The sequence below is a fragment of the Copidosoma floridanum genome, unplaced genomic scaffold (assembly GCF_036245765.1).
Source record: "Copidosoma floridanum isolate Cflo_tuat_1 unplaced genomic scaffold, Cflo_Japanese_pri ptg000021l, whole genome shotgun sequence".
Lineage (NCBI taxonomy): Eukaryota > Metazoa > Arthropoda > Insecta > Hymenoptera > Encyrtidae > Copidosoma > Copidosoma floridanum.
Window position 1 is genome coordinate 25,090,774 of NW_028321898.1, and position 17,907 is coordinate 25,108,680.

Genomic DNA, 17,907 nt, shown 5'->3' on the forward strand with positions numbered 1-17,907 from the left:
CATGTATTATTATTACTATTATTATTATTATTTTTTTTTTTTACTTTTTAACCAAACTATAATTTTTACAAATTTTTAAATATATAAAAAATCATATTTGCTCCTGAAAAATTTTTAAAAGTCATGTTTTTAGAATTCTATTGTCTCTGTTTGTACAAATTTGCAGACTAAAAATTTTATTTACATAGATCATAATAGATGAAGTCATTAAAATTGGTATGGATAGAGAAGTGCGGTGGCATTATTGAACTCTGCTGAAAAAAATTCACTTAAAAAAATCACACCTTCTTTGATATTAACCAAAAACTGAAAGATTTACGTTTTAAAATGCCGTAGCAAAGCCATGATGAATTCGAAAAATTTATTTCAAAAACTGTGGTTCAACATGTCATCTTAGAACCCAATCACTTAGCATTATTTTAGACAACAATCTCAATCTAAATTATGAAAATACTGTTAATGTTTCTGGTTAAGCTGTTTGTCCGAGTAATTGACTAATTTTCTATTTTAAACATCATTAGTAAAAATAAAAAATTCTCACATGATTTATAAGTTGTAGTTGTGAGTACGTGTTGAAAAATAATTTATTAAGCTTTTGTGGTATCATTAAGTTTTTGCTTATGCTACTAATAAGATGATGTTTCTCAAGTTTTCACGTCAGCTTCAAATAATTTAGTTAAATATTGTGTGCTTTCTTTTTCTAACTAGGACCAAATAACTTTTATCAATTTTCCAATCGAGAAAAAGGAAAGACTCGAATAAATTTTGGTTGATTCAAAAGTTGTTGGACCACTATTGGACCTTCGATAAGCCTCTTCCCTTTCACCTATATAACGGTATAGAAATACCTACGTTCGAAACCATCTCGGATCAGAACCGACCCGGGACATAATTATTGTAAACAGCAACGAGCTATTTCAACTCGAGAAAAAGGCCGCCCTGCTGCACATTTTTTTTATTGAAATTTGGTTCTACGTATAACTTTGACCAATAAAATCCTGTCAATATCTGCTGATCTTTCCTAAACGTTTCCTCGTAGTCCCACAATAACCATCACCAGCCTCTAATTTTTCTCAACGAGCACGAGCTAAAATTTTCCCGCTGCACGCGCGAGTGTAGCTTTACGCCAAGTGTGCGATGAGCGCACGCATGCAAGCCACGCGTGGGGCGCGCGATTTTCGAAGCCCAGCTTTGATGTCCACAGACCGACCAGTCGAGTCTCCGCTGAGTTGTAGTCGCGATCGAAGCGTCCGTCCATTAATAGCGCGCTCTCCGCGGTCGTTGTCGGGTACTTTCTTGTGTTTTTTTTCTATTTAATCAACGGAAAAGTTCACTGCGGTGTGTTCGGAAAACGTTGGTGTTTTAATATTTATCTTTCAAGTTATTATTATTATTAAAAAACATTGTTTTTCGTGAAGTGGTTTGTAAAACAAGTGGCATTTGATGGTACACTTTTATGATAATATTATCAGTGATACGCATCCATAAAATAATAATTTGCAGCTCAGGTGTTAGTGAAGTTTTATCCTTTCTTCCTTTGATATTCAAATATATTTAGAATTCGCAGTGTTGTTATGAAATTAAATTCATTTTTTTAAATAACTTGATCGTGCCCTTTTATTATTTCTGACATGAAATCACAATTACACTTCGTGATCTTTGATCATAACTAGACGGTCTATTAAAAAAAAATTATTTTGCGTTGAAAGTGATCATAAACATTACGTAACTGGTAATGCCAGCCTCTCCCGTTTGTTGATTGATGTTAAAAGTTAAAGGGTGGACTGGATACACAATTCAGTCATTGTGTATATCTACATGTCGAAACAATCAATCAAAAAAGTTTAATATCCTTTTGATGCAAGCCTGTACATCTAATTTCATCTGTTGATTTCGACATCGGTGAAATAGTGTCATTAACTTTTTAGGTACATACGAGTTGCGTATTACGTGCACTAGAGTCGTATAAAAAGAGTATTTCTCTATCTATCAGTATTTTTAAAAATATGATTCTTGTTCAAAAAATAAAATTAAAATTACTTTTTAATAGTTATATATCTATTATATCAAATATAAAACGTGATACCCCATATAATTGTATAACAATTTATATCAAATTTTCTATGAAACGGAACGCGTTCGTGATAAAATAAAAAAAAAACTTTCACGAAAATATAGAATAAACAAGTACAAACGTCAATAAACTGTCACAGTTCGCTAATCAAGCATATCAAGTTTTTCCAAGAACAGCTGAAAACTATCTCCACAATTGTTTATTTCAATAATGTACGTCATTTTTTAAATAAAATTTTCTTTTTTTAATAACTTTAAAATAACAGTACTAAATAAACCATCTACCTACTTTTGAATAATATAAATATTCAATAATTCACAAATAAAATTTAATGGTCTGTTAGTTGCACTTAATATGAAACTGGTGTACGCCACATTAACAAGAATAATTAAACAAATTTTTAGTCCTGCCAATATTCGATAGTCCGCAGTATGTCAGCCAATATTTTACGGAGATAGTAACTGTAGGAAATTTATAAATAATTTAGTCTAACTTCATAGAACTACCTACATTCACTACATCGATTTTTCTTGCTAGTTATTTTAATAAAATAAATACATTATTAAAGTTCAAGGTTTAAATTTGTTTTTTTATTTGAACAATTATATAATTGATCACGCGAACGGATGACCAAATAAATTATATGAATTTTATGTTGAAATCAAATGCTCTTGATACTTTTTCTCGATTATGAAGAAAGCCACGTACCGATTTTCTTACTAAACGTTACTGCGTTTGTATTCTTTATGCGTATACATATACATATGTATGTATGTATGTATGTAGGTGTCAGTGAACCGCAAATCCGAAAGGTAACATCCGCCACGTGATTACTCTGTAGGCATTGGAAAGACCGTTTTGGAAAGTCAACAATGAAACCGTGGCATTGTGGCTTCTTATTACGTTTAAATTTTTTTTTGTTTTGTAAAAAATAAATTTTTTTGGTTAAATATTTTTTATAGTAGTCAAGACAAATAAAGTCTTTTTTGCAAAACTTTCTTGATTTTTTTACTACCAGTTTAAAAAAATTTTATTACCACTTTGTACTTGTCAATATAAAAAAATTACTCTTAATGTTAGACGAGCACACAATACACATAACGTGAAAGTAAATAATGTAACAATTTGTTGGTACACTTTTAAATCATCCAAAGATGAAATTTTAATTTTTAAATAAAATATTTAGTATAAAAAACTACTAATTATTAATAAATCATTAATAAATATTTAACAAAAAGCTTGGAAACATAAAATGCTTAAGTATAATTGTCCTTTTCCGTAAAGAAGTCGAAAAATTGATTGAACTGGAATGACTTGAAGTAATATAACACTTCTGTCATGTCTATTGTATTTCTTCCGTCAGAGTATTTTTTTATAAAACTTCACCAACGCTTTTGTAAGAACTTAAAAATACCTTTTTTCGATTCACACGTATATTGCTAAACTTGTAGATCTTGAACTATGGGTTATTAAGTGCCCAAACAAAATAGACAATTAGTAGTGCTCAGTGAACGTATAAGATACCACATATGCTGCTTTATTCGAACACCGCGGAAGAGGATTGCTGAATTGTCCATTCGAAGATAAAAATATCAATTGTCATGGAATTATTGATCCTAGTGATACATCAGTTGCACGGGGTCAACAGCAATATGAGCCCAAACATCAGCATTCAAAAGAGCAGCTGAGCTGTTCAAAATAATAATCAATTACAGAGTTGGCAGTCTGTGTTGTAGTTTATTTTTTAATAATAAAATTTTGTGATTACCGTGGGAGGAAAATATTATAAACGATCAAGAAAGCCAAGATGGACGGACTCGTCGAGCTCTTCCTCTTCTGCGGAGTGATATATTATTTTTTCAGTCATAGGTACATGTACACGATTTCTTTGTTTCGACTGTTTTGTATTTCATAAATTATTTTTTTTTTATTGGACAACGATAGTAATAAAATTGCACTGTGCTGTTGTACTTGCAGTAATAATAAATTAGTTCTTACAAACAAATAATGTAATTTTTATTGATTAAAAAATTATTCAAAAATACTTTTTATATACTAAAAATATTTATAGAAAAAATGTAGAAAATTTCTTATGCTTTTGCAGTTGATAGAAAATAAATAGCTAATTCAGATTTATTCAAGAAAGAGCTTCTTCAATTTTCGATTTTAGATATATCTAATTAAGATTTTAGTTGTAGAAGCTACTAATTCAGAGAAATTATTTTTTCTTCAATTTTGAAGTAGTGGTAGTTGTATTTTATCTACAAGATAATTTAAAATTCTAAGAAAATTTATGGTTTGTTTGAAAAATCAATAATTTTCATATAATTAAAGAATTTTAAAACACTCTTTTATTTCAAAATATTAAAAAAACAATATATATATATATATATATATATATATATATATATACATATATAAAAATAGCGTAATAAAAAAACATTGAATACTATCAAAAAATTTTTGCACAGTAAAGAGTTGCTTATGCCTTTTAATTTCATTAAATTGAAATTAAATATTTTTTTTTTTTTCAAACTTTTCATGTTCTATTTTTTTTTATTTTTTTTTTATTTAATCAAAAACAAATTTTGTTGCAATAATAAGTTTCCGATAATAAATTGTAGAAAGTTGTTCCATAAATCATAAACTTTTTAATATTTCTGTATTTTTTAAAGAAAAGTATGTCACTAGTTAAATATGCGAGCTAAAATAATTACACCTCTTGAAGTATATAAACGTCTGTAGGGCAAGTAAAAATTTGTACAATCACAACAATTTAAAAATATATTAGATATGATGTAAAAATAAATTACTAATGTAGAAAAACATAATAATATTTCAATGATAATAGTGTATCTAAAAAAATTAACTTGATAAGAATTATTTAAATCTCAATTTGTACACATAAGTAATCTACTTAAGGTGGCTCATCACGATGGTGCCGTATCAAGCAGGGGCACCGGGGGGGCTTTTCTATAAATTATAAATTTACTGAATATAAACCAATAAAAAGACAGTTAGTGGTTTGTGCCATATCTTATTCATGATTTATGAGCAAAAAATGCGAAAAAATTCCGTAATTGAAAAAAGTTACTATTGATAGGGTATCGAAAAAGCTGCGTACGTCCCTATCCAAGCAGACGAACTCGCGCGTGTGCCTCAGCTCCAGCACCTGTCAACTTTCTTATACTTGTTTTGTGTGTATTTTTTTACCACTAAATATTAAATTAATGCTTGTAAAAAATGAATGCTAATTTTCAATGGAAGCATTAGTTAGTGATTTTTTACAAACAGAAAACACAGAATCACTTCATAACGCTGTGGAAGATGTGCGAGTTCTCAGAAATTTGTTAGTTAAATTAGGAATAAGTGATGATATTATAAGGGAAAAGTCTCAAAGTATTTCTTATATTTTGAAACAGAAAAACGAAGAAGCAGCTGTTTCTTTGAATAAAGCGTCTTTACTAGAGTACAAAAATAATATTTCGAATGGGATGATGCTGAAAATGGCTAAGGCGCAAGTAAATAAATCTATTTTAAATGAAGTATTTACGAAAAGTGGAGAAAAAGGACTAAGGCTTTTTCTAAGCGAGAATGTTGGAGAAAAGCCACGGGTGACTACTAACACAAAAGTATTAGACAAAATAAGCCAAATATTTGTTTGTAATGAAAAGTAAAGGATATTTTATTTGATTGGAATTTATATTATTTATGGCGTTATTGCTATGTTGTCATCAAAGGAACAATTAATATAAAAGTTTTATATTCAACTATTTTTTATTCAACCTATTTATTTAAATTATTGTTATTTAATATTTTTACACAAAGTTTTTGCAATAATATGCGTTCAAAACTGAGCATGACATTCCAGTTTTAGATGTAAACAATATTTTTACAATTTTTTTGCCCACATTCTTATATATGACATTTGAATCTCCCGGGCTAGCGCCAAGAATCAAAATTGAGGTTATCCTGCGGTTAGAACTTTCAAGACTTTATATCTTTTTGTTTTTACCGGTAATCTTGGACTTTCGCGATTTTGTTAGAAAGAGGATTATTTAAACTACTTGCTCTCAGTTTCTGGAGACTGTGGCCCGACTTTTAGCCTACGAAATCTAACACTTTCGGTGAAAAAATCAGACTGCTCCATAAGACCAATGCTAAAATTTCAAACTTTCAATATGATTATTTTTCGATTTTGGCCGGCAACATGCCCTAAAATTTTAACTGTACATCCGTTTAGTCATATTTTAACATAAATTTCAATTTGGGTGCAATGGCTCGACTTTCAAAAATGTGATGAGCCACCTTAAGTAAGTATTAAGTCATTTTAACCTCTCTATTGTGCAACTATCTCCATCCGCACGTACTAGAAAAATTTTCGATGAAATCAATTGCGTGATCGACTCGGAATAAAATTTCGTTATCTCAGTAAATGGAAAGAAAAATTAACGAAAGCCACCACCACACCATCGTACGATTGCATAACACTATTAGCTTTTTCCGAGAGATCTGTCGTACTTGAAAATACACAACTTTTATCGATTTCTTTAGTTAATATTTTATATTTACTCTGTATATATTGTTCCATATTATGTTATGCACGATCGTGACGATCGTCGACCCTGACAACGAACCGCGAGATTCTATCGCGCGCATGCATACGTGCATGTACGGGTATGTTGATTATAATGAACCCATTAAAATGATGTTCATGAGACAGACTGGTTTTGTAGCTTCGCTTTCAAAAGAATTTAAGTAAATGTAGGTTCCCTATAATTTCCAAGCTATATTCATATACTATTTATTTTTTTACTAGAGAACATTTATAGTTAAAATTTTTCATACTTGAGTAAAAAAAAAGGACAATGAAATTTAAGCACATATTTTTTTTTGTCATGTTCATAGTATTTAGTGATTAAGTGTGTGAAAGTGAAACTTAAATTATCGTTAGATAGCAACAAATGTTTTATTTTTTTAGGTCGCTTTTAGTATTGTCTAATGATTTAATTATGAATGTAAAAAAAATATATTTTTTTTAATATTTAGTGTATGTGTATAAATAGACACGTACTTACTTTTTAAATGCTTCTTTCTAGAAAATATATTTAATATTTAAAAATCATGCTTATAAGACAAAAGCTTTTTAAATGCCTTTTTTATTATAACTAACAAACTTTTTTTTTTTTATGTATGTTGATGTATGTTTTTGGAAAATCAGAGTTTGTATGGAATGAGAGTATGTGAAAGAATGGTACATTAAAGGATAAAACTACGACGTTGTCCATGTACACGGTAATAGCGATTTTTGATTATGTATGGAATTTTGTGTTTATTTGTAACTATCACATGTCTGTAAGTCCGTTTCTGGGCTTAAAAGCTGAAACTATTTATTAAATTAAAAATTAAACTAACAAACTTTTTAGAAATTTAATGTAAAAAATCAGTTTGAGCGATAAAATTTATTACATTACGGATAAAAAATCATAATTTTATTTTTGTTGTAAGATTCGTGAAATTCGCCTATTAAGTATACTCGTGTTTCTGAAAATCTGCAATTTAGTCAAAATTATTTTGCTGATAAATAATTTCATTGTTAAAATAAAATGAAAAGTATAGATGTCGTGGCAAGTATCCCATAAATTTAAATAGTTGAAAGTGTTGTTCTTTAATTAAATACACCAGAATTCAGCAAAAATTAAAACCACACAAATAACTACAACGACAACGACACCTTAGATATTATGTAATGTAATTAGATCATACGAGAGTATAGGCTGCTGCACAGTATTACATGTACACTTACTTACGCACATTATTTTCGCTACGAAGCTCGTAAAAATTAAAAAACGAAAGAAAAAATGACTAAAAGACCGGTTTATCGCGATTGTCGATAATTCAATACCTACATCCTTGTGTTACTTGTAAGAGTGACGATATACGCGGTATGATGTTTTATGGCTATCAAACAATTTTGAGGCTAATAAGTGAACGAATGGTGAAGGTTTTAAAAAATGAATACGATGTGCGATGGGACAGAAAATTTTTCTTGATCTAATAAAATATCTGTGAAAGGATTCTTATGTAGGTTACGCATAGTTTTATTATTCTATAATTGTATGGAAATTCGTTAAATAAATGAGTAAATGATTTCGCGTTTTTTCTGTACTTTACAGTCAAATGATTGATTTTTTAATTTATTTAACAGCAAAAAGTTATAAAACTAAACAAAATATAATATACATACATGTCGCGTGTACTTCCATATTTTCATTTAAAACAATGATCAATTGTCATTCCAATAATTACTGTTATGGAGGTCAATTGGTGAAGGTTTCTGCTGAACATTATAATAATCACAGTTAAAATTTTCAATTCGAATTTTTCAATAAAACTATTTTTTATTGCTCTCATTATAAATGTCAAAATATATGTTAATTAATTTTTAACATACATAACTACTCTGCGTTGACTGTGGATGACAAAAATACATTTTACTAAAACTTTGGTGATAAGTACAGCAATGCAGAAAAACCTAGTTCAAGTTTTACCCGATAATACCGTTATTGTAAAAGTTAGCAAAAGTAACAATCATTAAATATTTATTAGAACTCAAGTCTTATGGTTTTTGTTGCAAACAGCAAATTATTGAAAAAAAAATTGAAGGTTTATAGACCCTATCATTTTTTATTTATCATAACTTTATTTTTTTTTTATACTATGTTCATCAAACGATTTTTTATTGTTCATGTATGCTATAAAATGTTTCAATTTTATATCTCTTAGTAATTGAGTTTATCTTCAACTCAAACAGTTTCTAAAAGCACATATCACTTTCTTGTTCCTATATTTTTGGTTTTATCATGCTCTAGCTAAATTTATTTATTTAACAACTTTACCTTCAAATACTTTACATCAATACTTTGTAGGCTATGATTTTGCTTTGAGTGTGCTTGTATGTTAAATATTACTATACATCTCCATTGATAATTTTTATTTATAAAATTTACGACAATCAGAAATAATAGTACTACTTAATATATTTTTAATAAAGAAAATATTTATTCAGAAAACACAAAACCCAAGTTTATTTTATAAATCTTCACAAGAAAGGTGTTCATCCTATTCGATGCAGTTATGAATCAAACGTGATACTGCAAAACGTAAGCACCTGACCATTATTATGCATTCCGCAAATGCCTATTAACAGTCCGTCTACTGAGTACTACTCGGTTCGTTCAGCGATAAAAAAAATGTGCATACACTTACCTCTTCATTCAAAGTTCATTGGGATATGACTTTAGTTTTAAGTAGGCTTTAATTGTGACATTAATTAAAATATGTTGTGTAATTTACTTAAAGGAAAATTCTTTTTTTTATTAACTTGTCCTATTTATAGATTAATTCGAGATTAATTCTCGTCTAGTCCCAGTTTCGAGATCATTGAAGCGCAAATGAATGATTTTTTGCTCAGGGAAATATATTTATGTAAAAAAAGCATTGGCTCTGTGAAATTTTCCTTGACGAAATGAAGTGGTTGAAAAATTCTGGTCACTTAAGATATTGAGCAACAAGAAGTATGGGAAAATAAATCAAAACAATGATAAGACAAAGGACGATTTTCGCAATGTGTACAATCTTTTGATAAAACCATTAAAGCAGCTCCCTAATGAACTCTCATCTCAACAGCCGAGCATACTCGAAAAAATCAATGCTATGTTTATAATTAGGAAGATGATAACTAGTCTAACAAACTTGATTATGCAGTAGTTCGCATCCAATCAAAGATAGTCACTAAGGAAATCAGTCTTGTAATTAATTGTAGTCATAAATCATGCGATAAATGCTGTACAGCAGCATCTTCATTAATTGCATAAATGATTATAATTTTCCGATTACTGTATCCCAGTCATGATTCCACTAAATTTTTCCGAATACAAATAATTAATCGCAACGATAACTTTTGTACCTTGATTTTTCAATATTTGATAAAGTGAAATACCGTTAGGTGATTGCATATATATTATTAAAATTTTTGAATATCATTGTTTGTCTTGTTTATCTATTATTGCTGTAGAATTTTTTTATGCACCAGACCAAATCAAAATTTCAGAGTAGGTAACGATTAAAAGAAAAACCAAGCGTTATTTCCTACCTCTGTAATCGTTTGGATTAGCGCATCAGTTTCACGGCCAGTCAAAAACGAAAGGCCAATAACCCAATTCCTCGCAGCGCAGCTGCTAAGCTCCGTCAGTCGTCGTTGGCGAAGAAAGCCCAAGCGCATCAGCAAAAAAAAAAAACCATGTCTTTCTCGCGTCGAATGAAAAATCTGGCGCAGTCGACCAACTGAGTGTATATAGCTTGTCGCATGCCTCGGTCATACCGATGCAAGGGCCCCTTCTACTTATGTGTCCAAGAGTCCAACTGTGCTCGCAACTGTGTATACGTGCGCGTGTCACTACTCTTGGCAACAACTACTCCGTTCTTCTGACGTGCACCCAAGAACCTTTATTCAATCTTGGATGTTTGTTATCGTCAACAGTTTCTGCTTAGTGAGATTATTCTCTTGTACACTGCAGCGTGACATACTCTCGTTGAAAAGCAATAATCAGTAATGGCTCTTGCTTGGCTTTGTTGTTGTGATTTAAGTATATTACCATGCTCGTGGACGGATAAGACATCGGTTCATAGTTGCTTCTCAATTACAATTGCAGTTTTGGATTTTCCGCTGCGCGTGATCGTCACCTGGATCGTTAGTAGACACGTGCGCGCTTTCAGGAAAGCTTTAATTGTTGCTATGTATAATCATTAGACAAAATGCTAAAAGTGAAAATTGATTGGAGTTTAATTAATATTGGATTTGCAAAGTATGATTAGTTTAATCAATAATTAATTCTCACGTCACCTGTGACATTTTACTGATACCATATTTTTTAAGCAATAAAATTGTTTGTTTGAGTACTTTTTTTTTTTCATCAAACGTGGGATTTATTTTGGTACAAATAAACGAATTGTTTCATTTGACATAAATCCGAATTAATTAACATTAAGTAAATATTAAATTTATGAAAATCAGTACGTCATTAAATGTTGATTTCTTACGAGTACTCCAAGTATTCTCATCACAACAAGTAGAAAGTAATTAATTATGAGTTACATAAATATTTATTAAAGTTGAATAAATACCTATGTTACTAAGAAACAAATTAAGGGTCACTAAAATACTGCTTAATACAAATTTAGCATCTATTTACTTGGAATAAAAACATATTTATTCTGGTTTAAGGCCAGACTGACGTATAATTCTGTATGATTCGCTTCATGATAAGAAAGTTTAGAAAAAAGTACATCTTGTCAATTAACACTTTATAATTGTACTTGCCAAGCCCAAACAAAATTTCTCTACTTTAGAAAAAAAAAGACATAAAGTTGGCACTTTTACATGAGCTTACAAAGGGACTTTACAGAGAATTTTTACAGCAATACCTACCTATTACGCTTGATTCACCGATGAAAACGTTATGAAAAATAGTTATGTGGCGAACAAACACTTTAATGATGCACTCGCCTAGTTCAAGACAAATGGCGTCTGTGGTCAAGAAAATATGCCTGTACACGTAAACCAGTTTGATCACGGCTCCTATGCTAAATGAATGTGTATAGCGAGTGAAAATCGCCTGCCGTTGGCTTGTCTTTTTACGCGGCACGATAACTTTTTGCAAAATTACTTGTAGAATCCGTTCCTCTTGAAATTATGATCTGAAACTTCGTGCAGCTCTTAAGAAGACCTTGTAGGTTGGATTACACGTACTGTTAGCTTCGTATTTTTTATCATCTCAAATGAATAATACTTATTTTATTTGGCTTCAAATATAAGAAACAAGACCACTTTGAAGAAATTCTATAATTTTTTCAAAACTTATTTTTGAATTAATTTTCCATAAATAGTGAATAAGTTTTTGGGTTGATAATTCGTAGTAAGATAATTTCTTTCAACACCCGCAAGAGCGTCCCAACATCCTTCAGAAATGTATACTACAGTTGTATATGAATTTATTGAGATTAAATAAACATTTATTGAAATAATCCAACTCAAAACAGTTATTTCCGTTGCGTAAATATGTATTTAGTTTCGTTAAAGAAATAATAATCGTATCTTTAAAATAAGTTTGTTGCGGACAAATAAATGCTTGTTAATTGTTTTATTTATGACTTTGAAAATATTTATTAAAATTAATTAAATAAATTTAGATTAAAATGAAATAAATATATACTTATAATTGTTGAGTAATCGATCATGGTAATATTATTTTTAAAAAGACGATAAATGCGTATAAATAGAATGTTTTAAACTTGACGTGGCGCCTGACCTTGACCGTAGATTTATGATACTGTACTATGACGGATAATTTAATAATTCATAAGTTTTTTAAATTACTTCGAAACATTACTTCTTTAATTAATGAGTTACCCTCTGTCTGGCTATTTATGGGTATAACTTATGTTGAGATGATTGTGCTTTTTCACTTATCTATTTACACGTGAGCTAAAAATTAATTGTTTCTAACTTCAAAAGTTACTTTAAAATATTAAATTAATCAATGGTTTTTACTGAACGTTAATTGGGATTATTTATTCTTTAATTAGTTAAAGAGATAATATTTAGTCTTAGAAATTCAAGGCAACCCCTGTATATTCCAAGTTCATTGACCAAAAACCAAAGGAATATTTCCAGAAGTATTATCTTTAAATAACGAGTACTAAGTAATCCATCTCATATCGTAAAACGTCAAGCAAATTAACAGATAGTACATATTATAATTAATCTTAGTTTTTCGATATGATTTCATTCATAAAATATGAAGTCGTTTTCCCTCTTTGTTTTAATTGCCAAACCATATTTATGTAAGCTAAGGTTTTCACCATCTCGCAATTGCTTGATGAAATAGAGAGAAGATTTTCTATACTTTCCAATATTATACGTATGAATAAAAAAATTATGCGAACTTTTAAGAAAAATATTAAACTGTAATAGTTATTTAATGTGTTATTTATGGCTTCTTTTTATAATGGTGCATTTTTTTCTTTGAATTTTTCAGAGCCACTGATATGGTGGATGTGATACAAAATCGCATTCAGGACTTCTGTGCTAATTGGGAGACCCATCCAGATTCAAACCGAATTTATATTGAAGATGGCACGACACTTTCTGCAAATGGTAAGATTAGATTTTTTTTGCACTTAACTTCAATAGAAAAGCGATAAGACGTTGAAGTATCTTACAATGCTACAAATGATCAATTTAATACTATGAAAAATTAATTGTATTAAATTACAGTAAAAATTGAATGAAAATAAGTTAACATTATTAAAATAATAAAAATTGAAACTATTTAATTTTTTTATTCTCCAAAAAAAAACTAGGCAACCTGTGTGATTAAATTTAAGATGTGTAACATTACTCGTAATTTTCGAATATCCCTTTTGTAGTATATTATGTAGTATATTGTATACTTTTTCATATAAATTTTTATTAACGAAAAAACGTTTAAAATTGTTATTTATTGATTCACATCATAGCATTTAAATTGAAAGTTGTTAAAAAAAAAAAAAAATTAAATACTTGGTGGTAATAAAAGTTGCAACTAAAAAATTTATTATAAAAAAAATTATGGCTACTATCTATTATATATTATATTGCTACTATGGTATAATGTGCTTATTGAGTAATAAAATATAAAAACATTATTTAAGAACCTTACACGTACTCCCAGTTATTCAGATCACGCAAAGCACATTTAAAATAACTAGTTTAGTAAAATCCACAAAATACTTTAATACTCATAACTATTGATTTTACGGCACCACGCAATAAAATAATAGGTAATTAAAGTTCTATCTTCTTAAAATGACCATAAATATTTTATGCTGTTTTTTTTTACTTTTCTTGCTTTGAATTTATAATAAAAGGTATAAATGCATCATATATTTTTTGAAATATCTGTAATTTTCTTCATCATGTGTAGACTTTAAAAACTATTATTATTCAATTTAAAAAAAAAAAGTAAAAATGTATTCCATGTTTTATTATGTTAAAACGAAAAATATATATATATGATTCGAGGAAAAAAGTAATACGTCACTTATTTTTTATATTTGTCAAGTATTAGAATCGAAAACTATAAAATATATCATTTTTAGTACAGAACTTTTTTTTTAAACTAATTAAAGTATGACACTTGAAAAGTTACATGAATAAAATTGAACTATGTTTTTAATTTCTGCAATTCTAGTGCTAATGCGATTTTCTGTGGATAAAACTCGATGTGCAACTATTAAACTTTGGCATAAAATAAAACTATTTACCGAATTTCAGCTCTATCAAATATAAAAATGGCACTTTCGGGTGACCTTTTCCCATAGCTAAAAAGAATCCAACTGTAACCGAATTCAGTATGTTTGCTGAATGTGAAAATTAATTGTTTCAGAATTACGGCGCGCCGGGTTGACGCTACAAAAGAGGGCCATCAAGAATAAGGAACAGGCTCGAGCAGTACGCAACAGTGCATTATTTCAAATAAAGGAGACCGAAATGACCATATCAGATCCGACCAAAATGAAATCCGTCTTTTACTACTGTTGTGGGAGTTGTACTCCCGATTCAAGGGTGAGTCTTGCAATTGTTCGTCTTATGTTAAGTTACATTGAATAATTTTTATTTATTTGTTTATTTATTTATTTTTTTTTGTAATTGGCTACACGTAAAATTAGTGTATCTTGTTATTCATAAGACACCGATGTTGTTGGCTGCTCATTATTTGGATCGATGGCTTGACTATGAGAGTGTAATTTATTTTTTCTACTTGATTTGTCAGAATTTTATTTTGATGTTACATAAAAATCTTATCAAATTCAATGAGCAGAAAATACCCAATAGTCTGTCGTCCATTCAATAGTCATTATTTTCATTAAATTTACTTTACTAACGATATGAAACACATCATAAAATGCGATTCCGATGAACTGCTTCGAAATATCATGCAACATCTGCTTAAAAATGTTAAGTTAATTTTTTTTTTTTTTTTTTTTTTTCATTCAGTGCGATAGAATTCGAAAAATAAATTGTAACCAGCTAGTTGCTAATGCCAAAGATGATTTGAGTGGTAACGTTGGAATGCATAGTGACGTCCCAGTCGAAAGATATTTTTCCTATTTTTTTTTTAGAAAAAACACGTGATTTTTCTTTTTTTTTTTAATTTAAAAATTAAAAAAATTTAAAAGTCATGCTCTTCGCCTGAAGCGTCGATGTACTTAACGTTTAGCTCAATTATTTTTTACCAAGCACGCAAAACATTGTTACACTCAATTCGATAGGTTGAAAACTGGTCAACCGCACAACATCATGACGATTTTAGAAACCAATGAACGATTTTATCAACCGCCGATCGTATAGAACCGCGTCTCTCGACCCGCGAATCTTACCAGAGTAGCGCTAAAAATATGAAATCTCAATCAACGATGGCCCAGAGATCCCAAGGTGGAGGAGGTGATCGCGCCTACGCCATCAGCAACTATATATATTATGCACGCGCACCCGCCAGTACTCGACCATCAGAGGCCAGATTCTCGCGCGTCGCAAATTTTTCCCAAAAATCGGTTGCCGATTCAAGTACCCAATAGTGCAGTGACGCGAATGGTGTATTTATATCCCCGCTCGTGGGAATTCATAACTAATCGTGCGACTGCGTTTCGTTGACGAGGAAAGTTATTTGTCCGTGCGGCGCAGCCGATGACTTTATTGTTTGTTACGTAAAGCCGCGATCGAGTGCGTAGAAAATCGCATCGTCGCTTGGACTGTCACATGACTTGGGAACTGCATGCACGACGATGAAGTTCGTTTGGATCGACGAGAAGCTCTTGAAAAACGACATTTTTAGAAACGCTAATACCTCTTTTTTTTGGTATCGCTGCGCCAGAAATGATACCTACATACTTTGTGTTGCGTTTCAGTAGCGATTGAGTTTTCCATCTATTTCACCTTGCGCACAGTTGTTCGTTGCGTTTCAATTGGCGTATCGTGTGGATGGAGAAAAAAAGAAATCAAAAAAACCACTCGAAAATGGAAAAACAACAATAAGTAAAATTAAACCATTCCGCGTTAATGAGTTGCTGTTTATATTCACCTGTGATTTCGTGGTAAAGTTCGTGCTAACGGTTTGATGAGTGCGACGTCGAGCTTTGACTTTCAAATTGGCCGTTGGGTTCTATTATTGTTTCAACCTGTGTCTGCGAGAATTCATGGTATAAAATCGGTACATTGTGAACAGAAAAACTTTACAATTTTTTTTTGTTCTTCAACCGTTTTGTAAGGTGTACTTACGTTGAATGGTACGGATACAAAATGATAAAAACATATCAATCGTACTTTTCTGAATACTTTATTTTTTATTGAAATTTGAATCAACAATTGCACCGATAAAATCTTTAAAGTAAACTGATGGTTCATGAAAAAAAATAATACTATTGTTTGACTAAAAAAAAAAAAAAAATGTTTTTCCAAACCCTACTCTCAAAATAAAACCAAACGAAACTACTTGTGATGATAAAATGCGTGCTGATAGATGGAAAAAAAATACCTAAGCTCTTTGAGAAAAAGAAAAAACTAATAAAAAAAGGAAACGACGGTCAATGCTATAGAAATTGAAAAAAAAATGTACGAAGATTCGCCAGGCATTTTCAAAAGGTGGCTACGAGTCGTAGTTGTACGTGGACGTTTAGGGTGCCTGTACATGGGCGTCTTAATGTCTTAAGACTGTAAGCCAAACCTATGGCGGGTGATTCAATTCAAACTGACGTTAACTGAATATTGATATAATTTGTTTTAAACAAGATAATAGGCATCCTGTTCATAACAAAACTATGTTACGTGATTGCATTATGATATTGGAAAGATATTTAGCCACCAAAACTAAAAAAAATTTTGTTAACGCTGAGTCGTTCAAAAGAGAGGTTATGTTGACAAAATTATTGTATTACCATGAATTGTAGAAACTTTTCAATTGATGCCTTAAAAACGTTCTAACGTTATAATGTAATCAGGTTACATAGTTTTATGATGAATAAAGTGTCTATTTCCTTGTTTAAAACAAATTATATCGGTATTCAGTTAACATCAGTTTGAATGAATCACCCGCCATAGGTGTGGCTTGCAGTCTTAAGACATTAAGACGCCCATGTACAGGCACCCTTAAGATCCAAGCATGTGAGTTCAACAAAAATACACCTTATTGCGGAACTCTTGATTTATGTGTTATATATGATTCGCCGGAATCTTTTGATACACTTTATGTATACAAATGTCACGTTGGTGTTATTGTTGTCAGTTTTTGCTTCATCAATATTTAAATTTACAAGAAACGTACAACTTTTGTCGTGCATTAATAAATTAATTTTTTTTTCTTTTCAATCTGATTGCAGGAAACATTAGTTAAAGTAGCCGCGAAACAGCATTCAGCGTCTCTGTCGAATCTCCTCGGTGTACCTCAAAAACCAAGTATTTTATCAAAGATATTTATGCACTTATCTCACGTGTACACCTTCAAGAAGTACGATTATCCAAACGTCACAAAATCGGTAAGTTTGAATAATGTGTTATCACTGTATACATAAAAAAAAACAAAAACGAAAAAAATCATAAACAGTTGAAAAAAAAAAAAAAAAAAAAAAAAAAAGAATCAAGTCAAAAAGTCGTGTTGAAATAAATATAATAAAAATTAATATCTCATCTACAATAACGACGATGAAAAACAAAAAACTTCGTGGATCGTTAAAAC

At 30.1% G+C, this 17,907-nt stretch overlaps 1 protein-coding gene across 7 annotated transcripts in view; it reads left to right on the forward strand.

The window, feature by feature from the left end:
- mino (glycerol-3-phosphate acyltransferase mino) overlaps positions 1-17,907 on the forward strand; it is a 28,906-nt gene that overhangs the window by 7,239 nt on the left and 3,760 nt on the right. Inside the window, exons 1-5 of one of the 7 annotated variants that reach the window (XM_089594277.1) lie at positions 1,243-1,510; positions 3,526-3,943; positions 13,174-13,292; positions 14,563-14,741; positions 17,552-17,707. In XM_089594277.1, the coding sequence (XP_089450403.1) occupies positions 3,882-3,943; positions 13,174-13,292; positions 14,563-14,741; positions 17,552-17,707 (516 nt within the window). In that variant the 5' untranslated portion in view covers positions 1,243-1,510; positions 3,526-3,881. Of the gene's footprint in view, positions 1-1,242; positions 1,511-1,783; positions 1,929-3,525; positions 3,944-13,173; positions 13,293-14,562; positions 14,742-15,915; positions 16,376-16,399; positions 16,854-17,326; positions 17,337-17,551; positions 17,708-17,907 lie in introns of those variants that run through there. The other 6 variants (XM_089594276.1, XM_089594279.1, XM_089594278.1 and 3 more) reach the window with 6 other exon arrangements.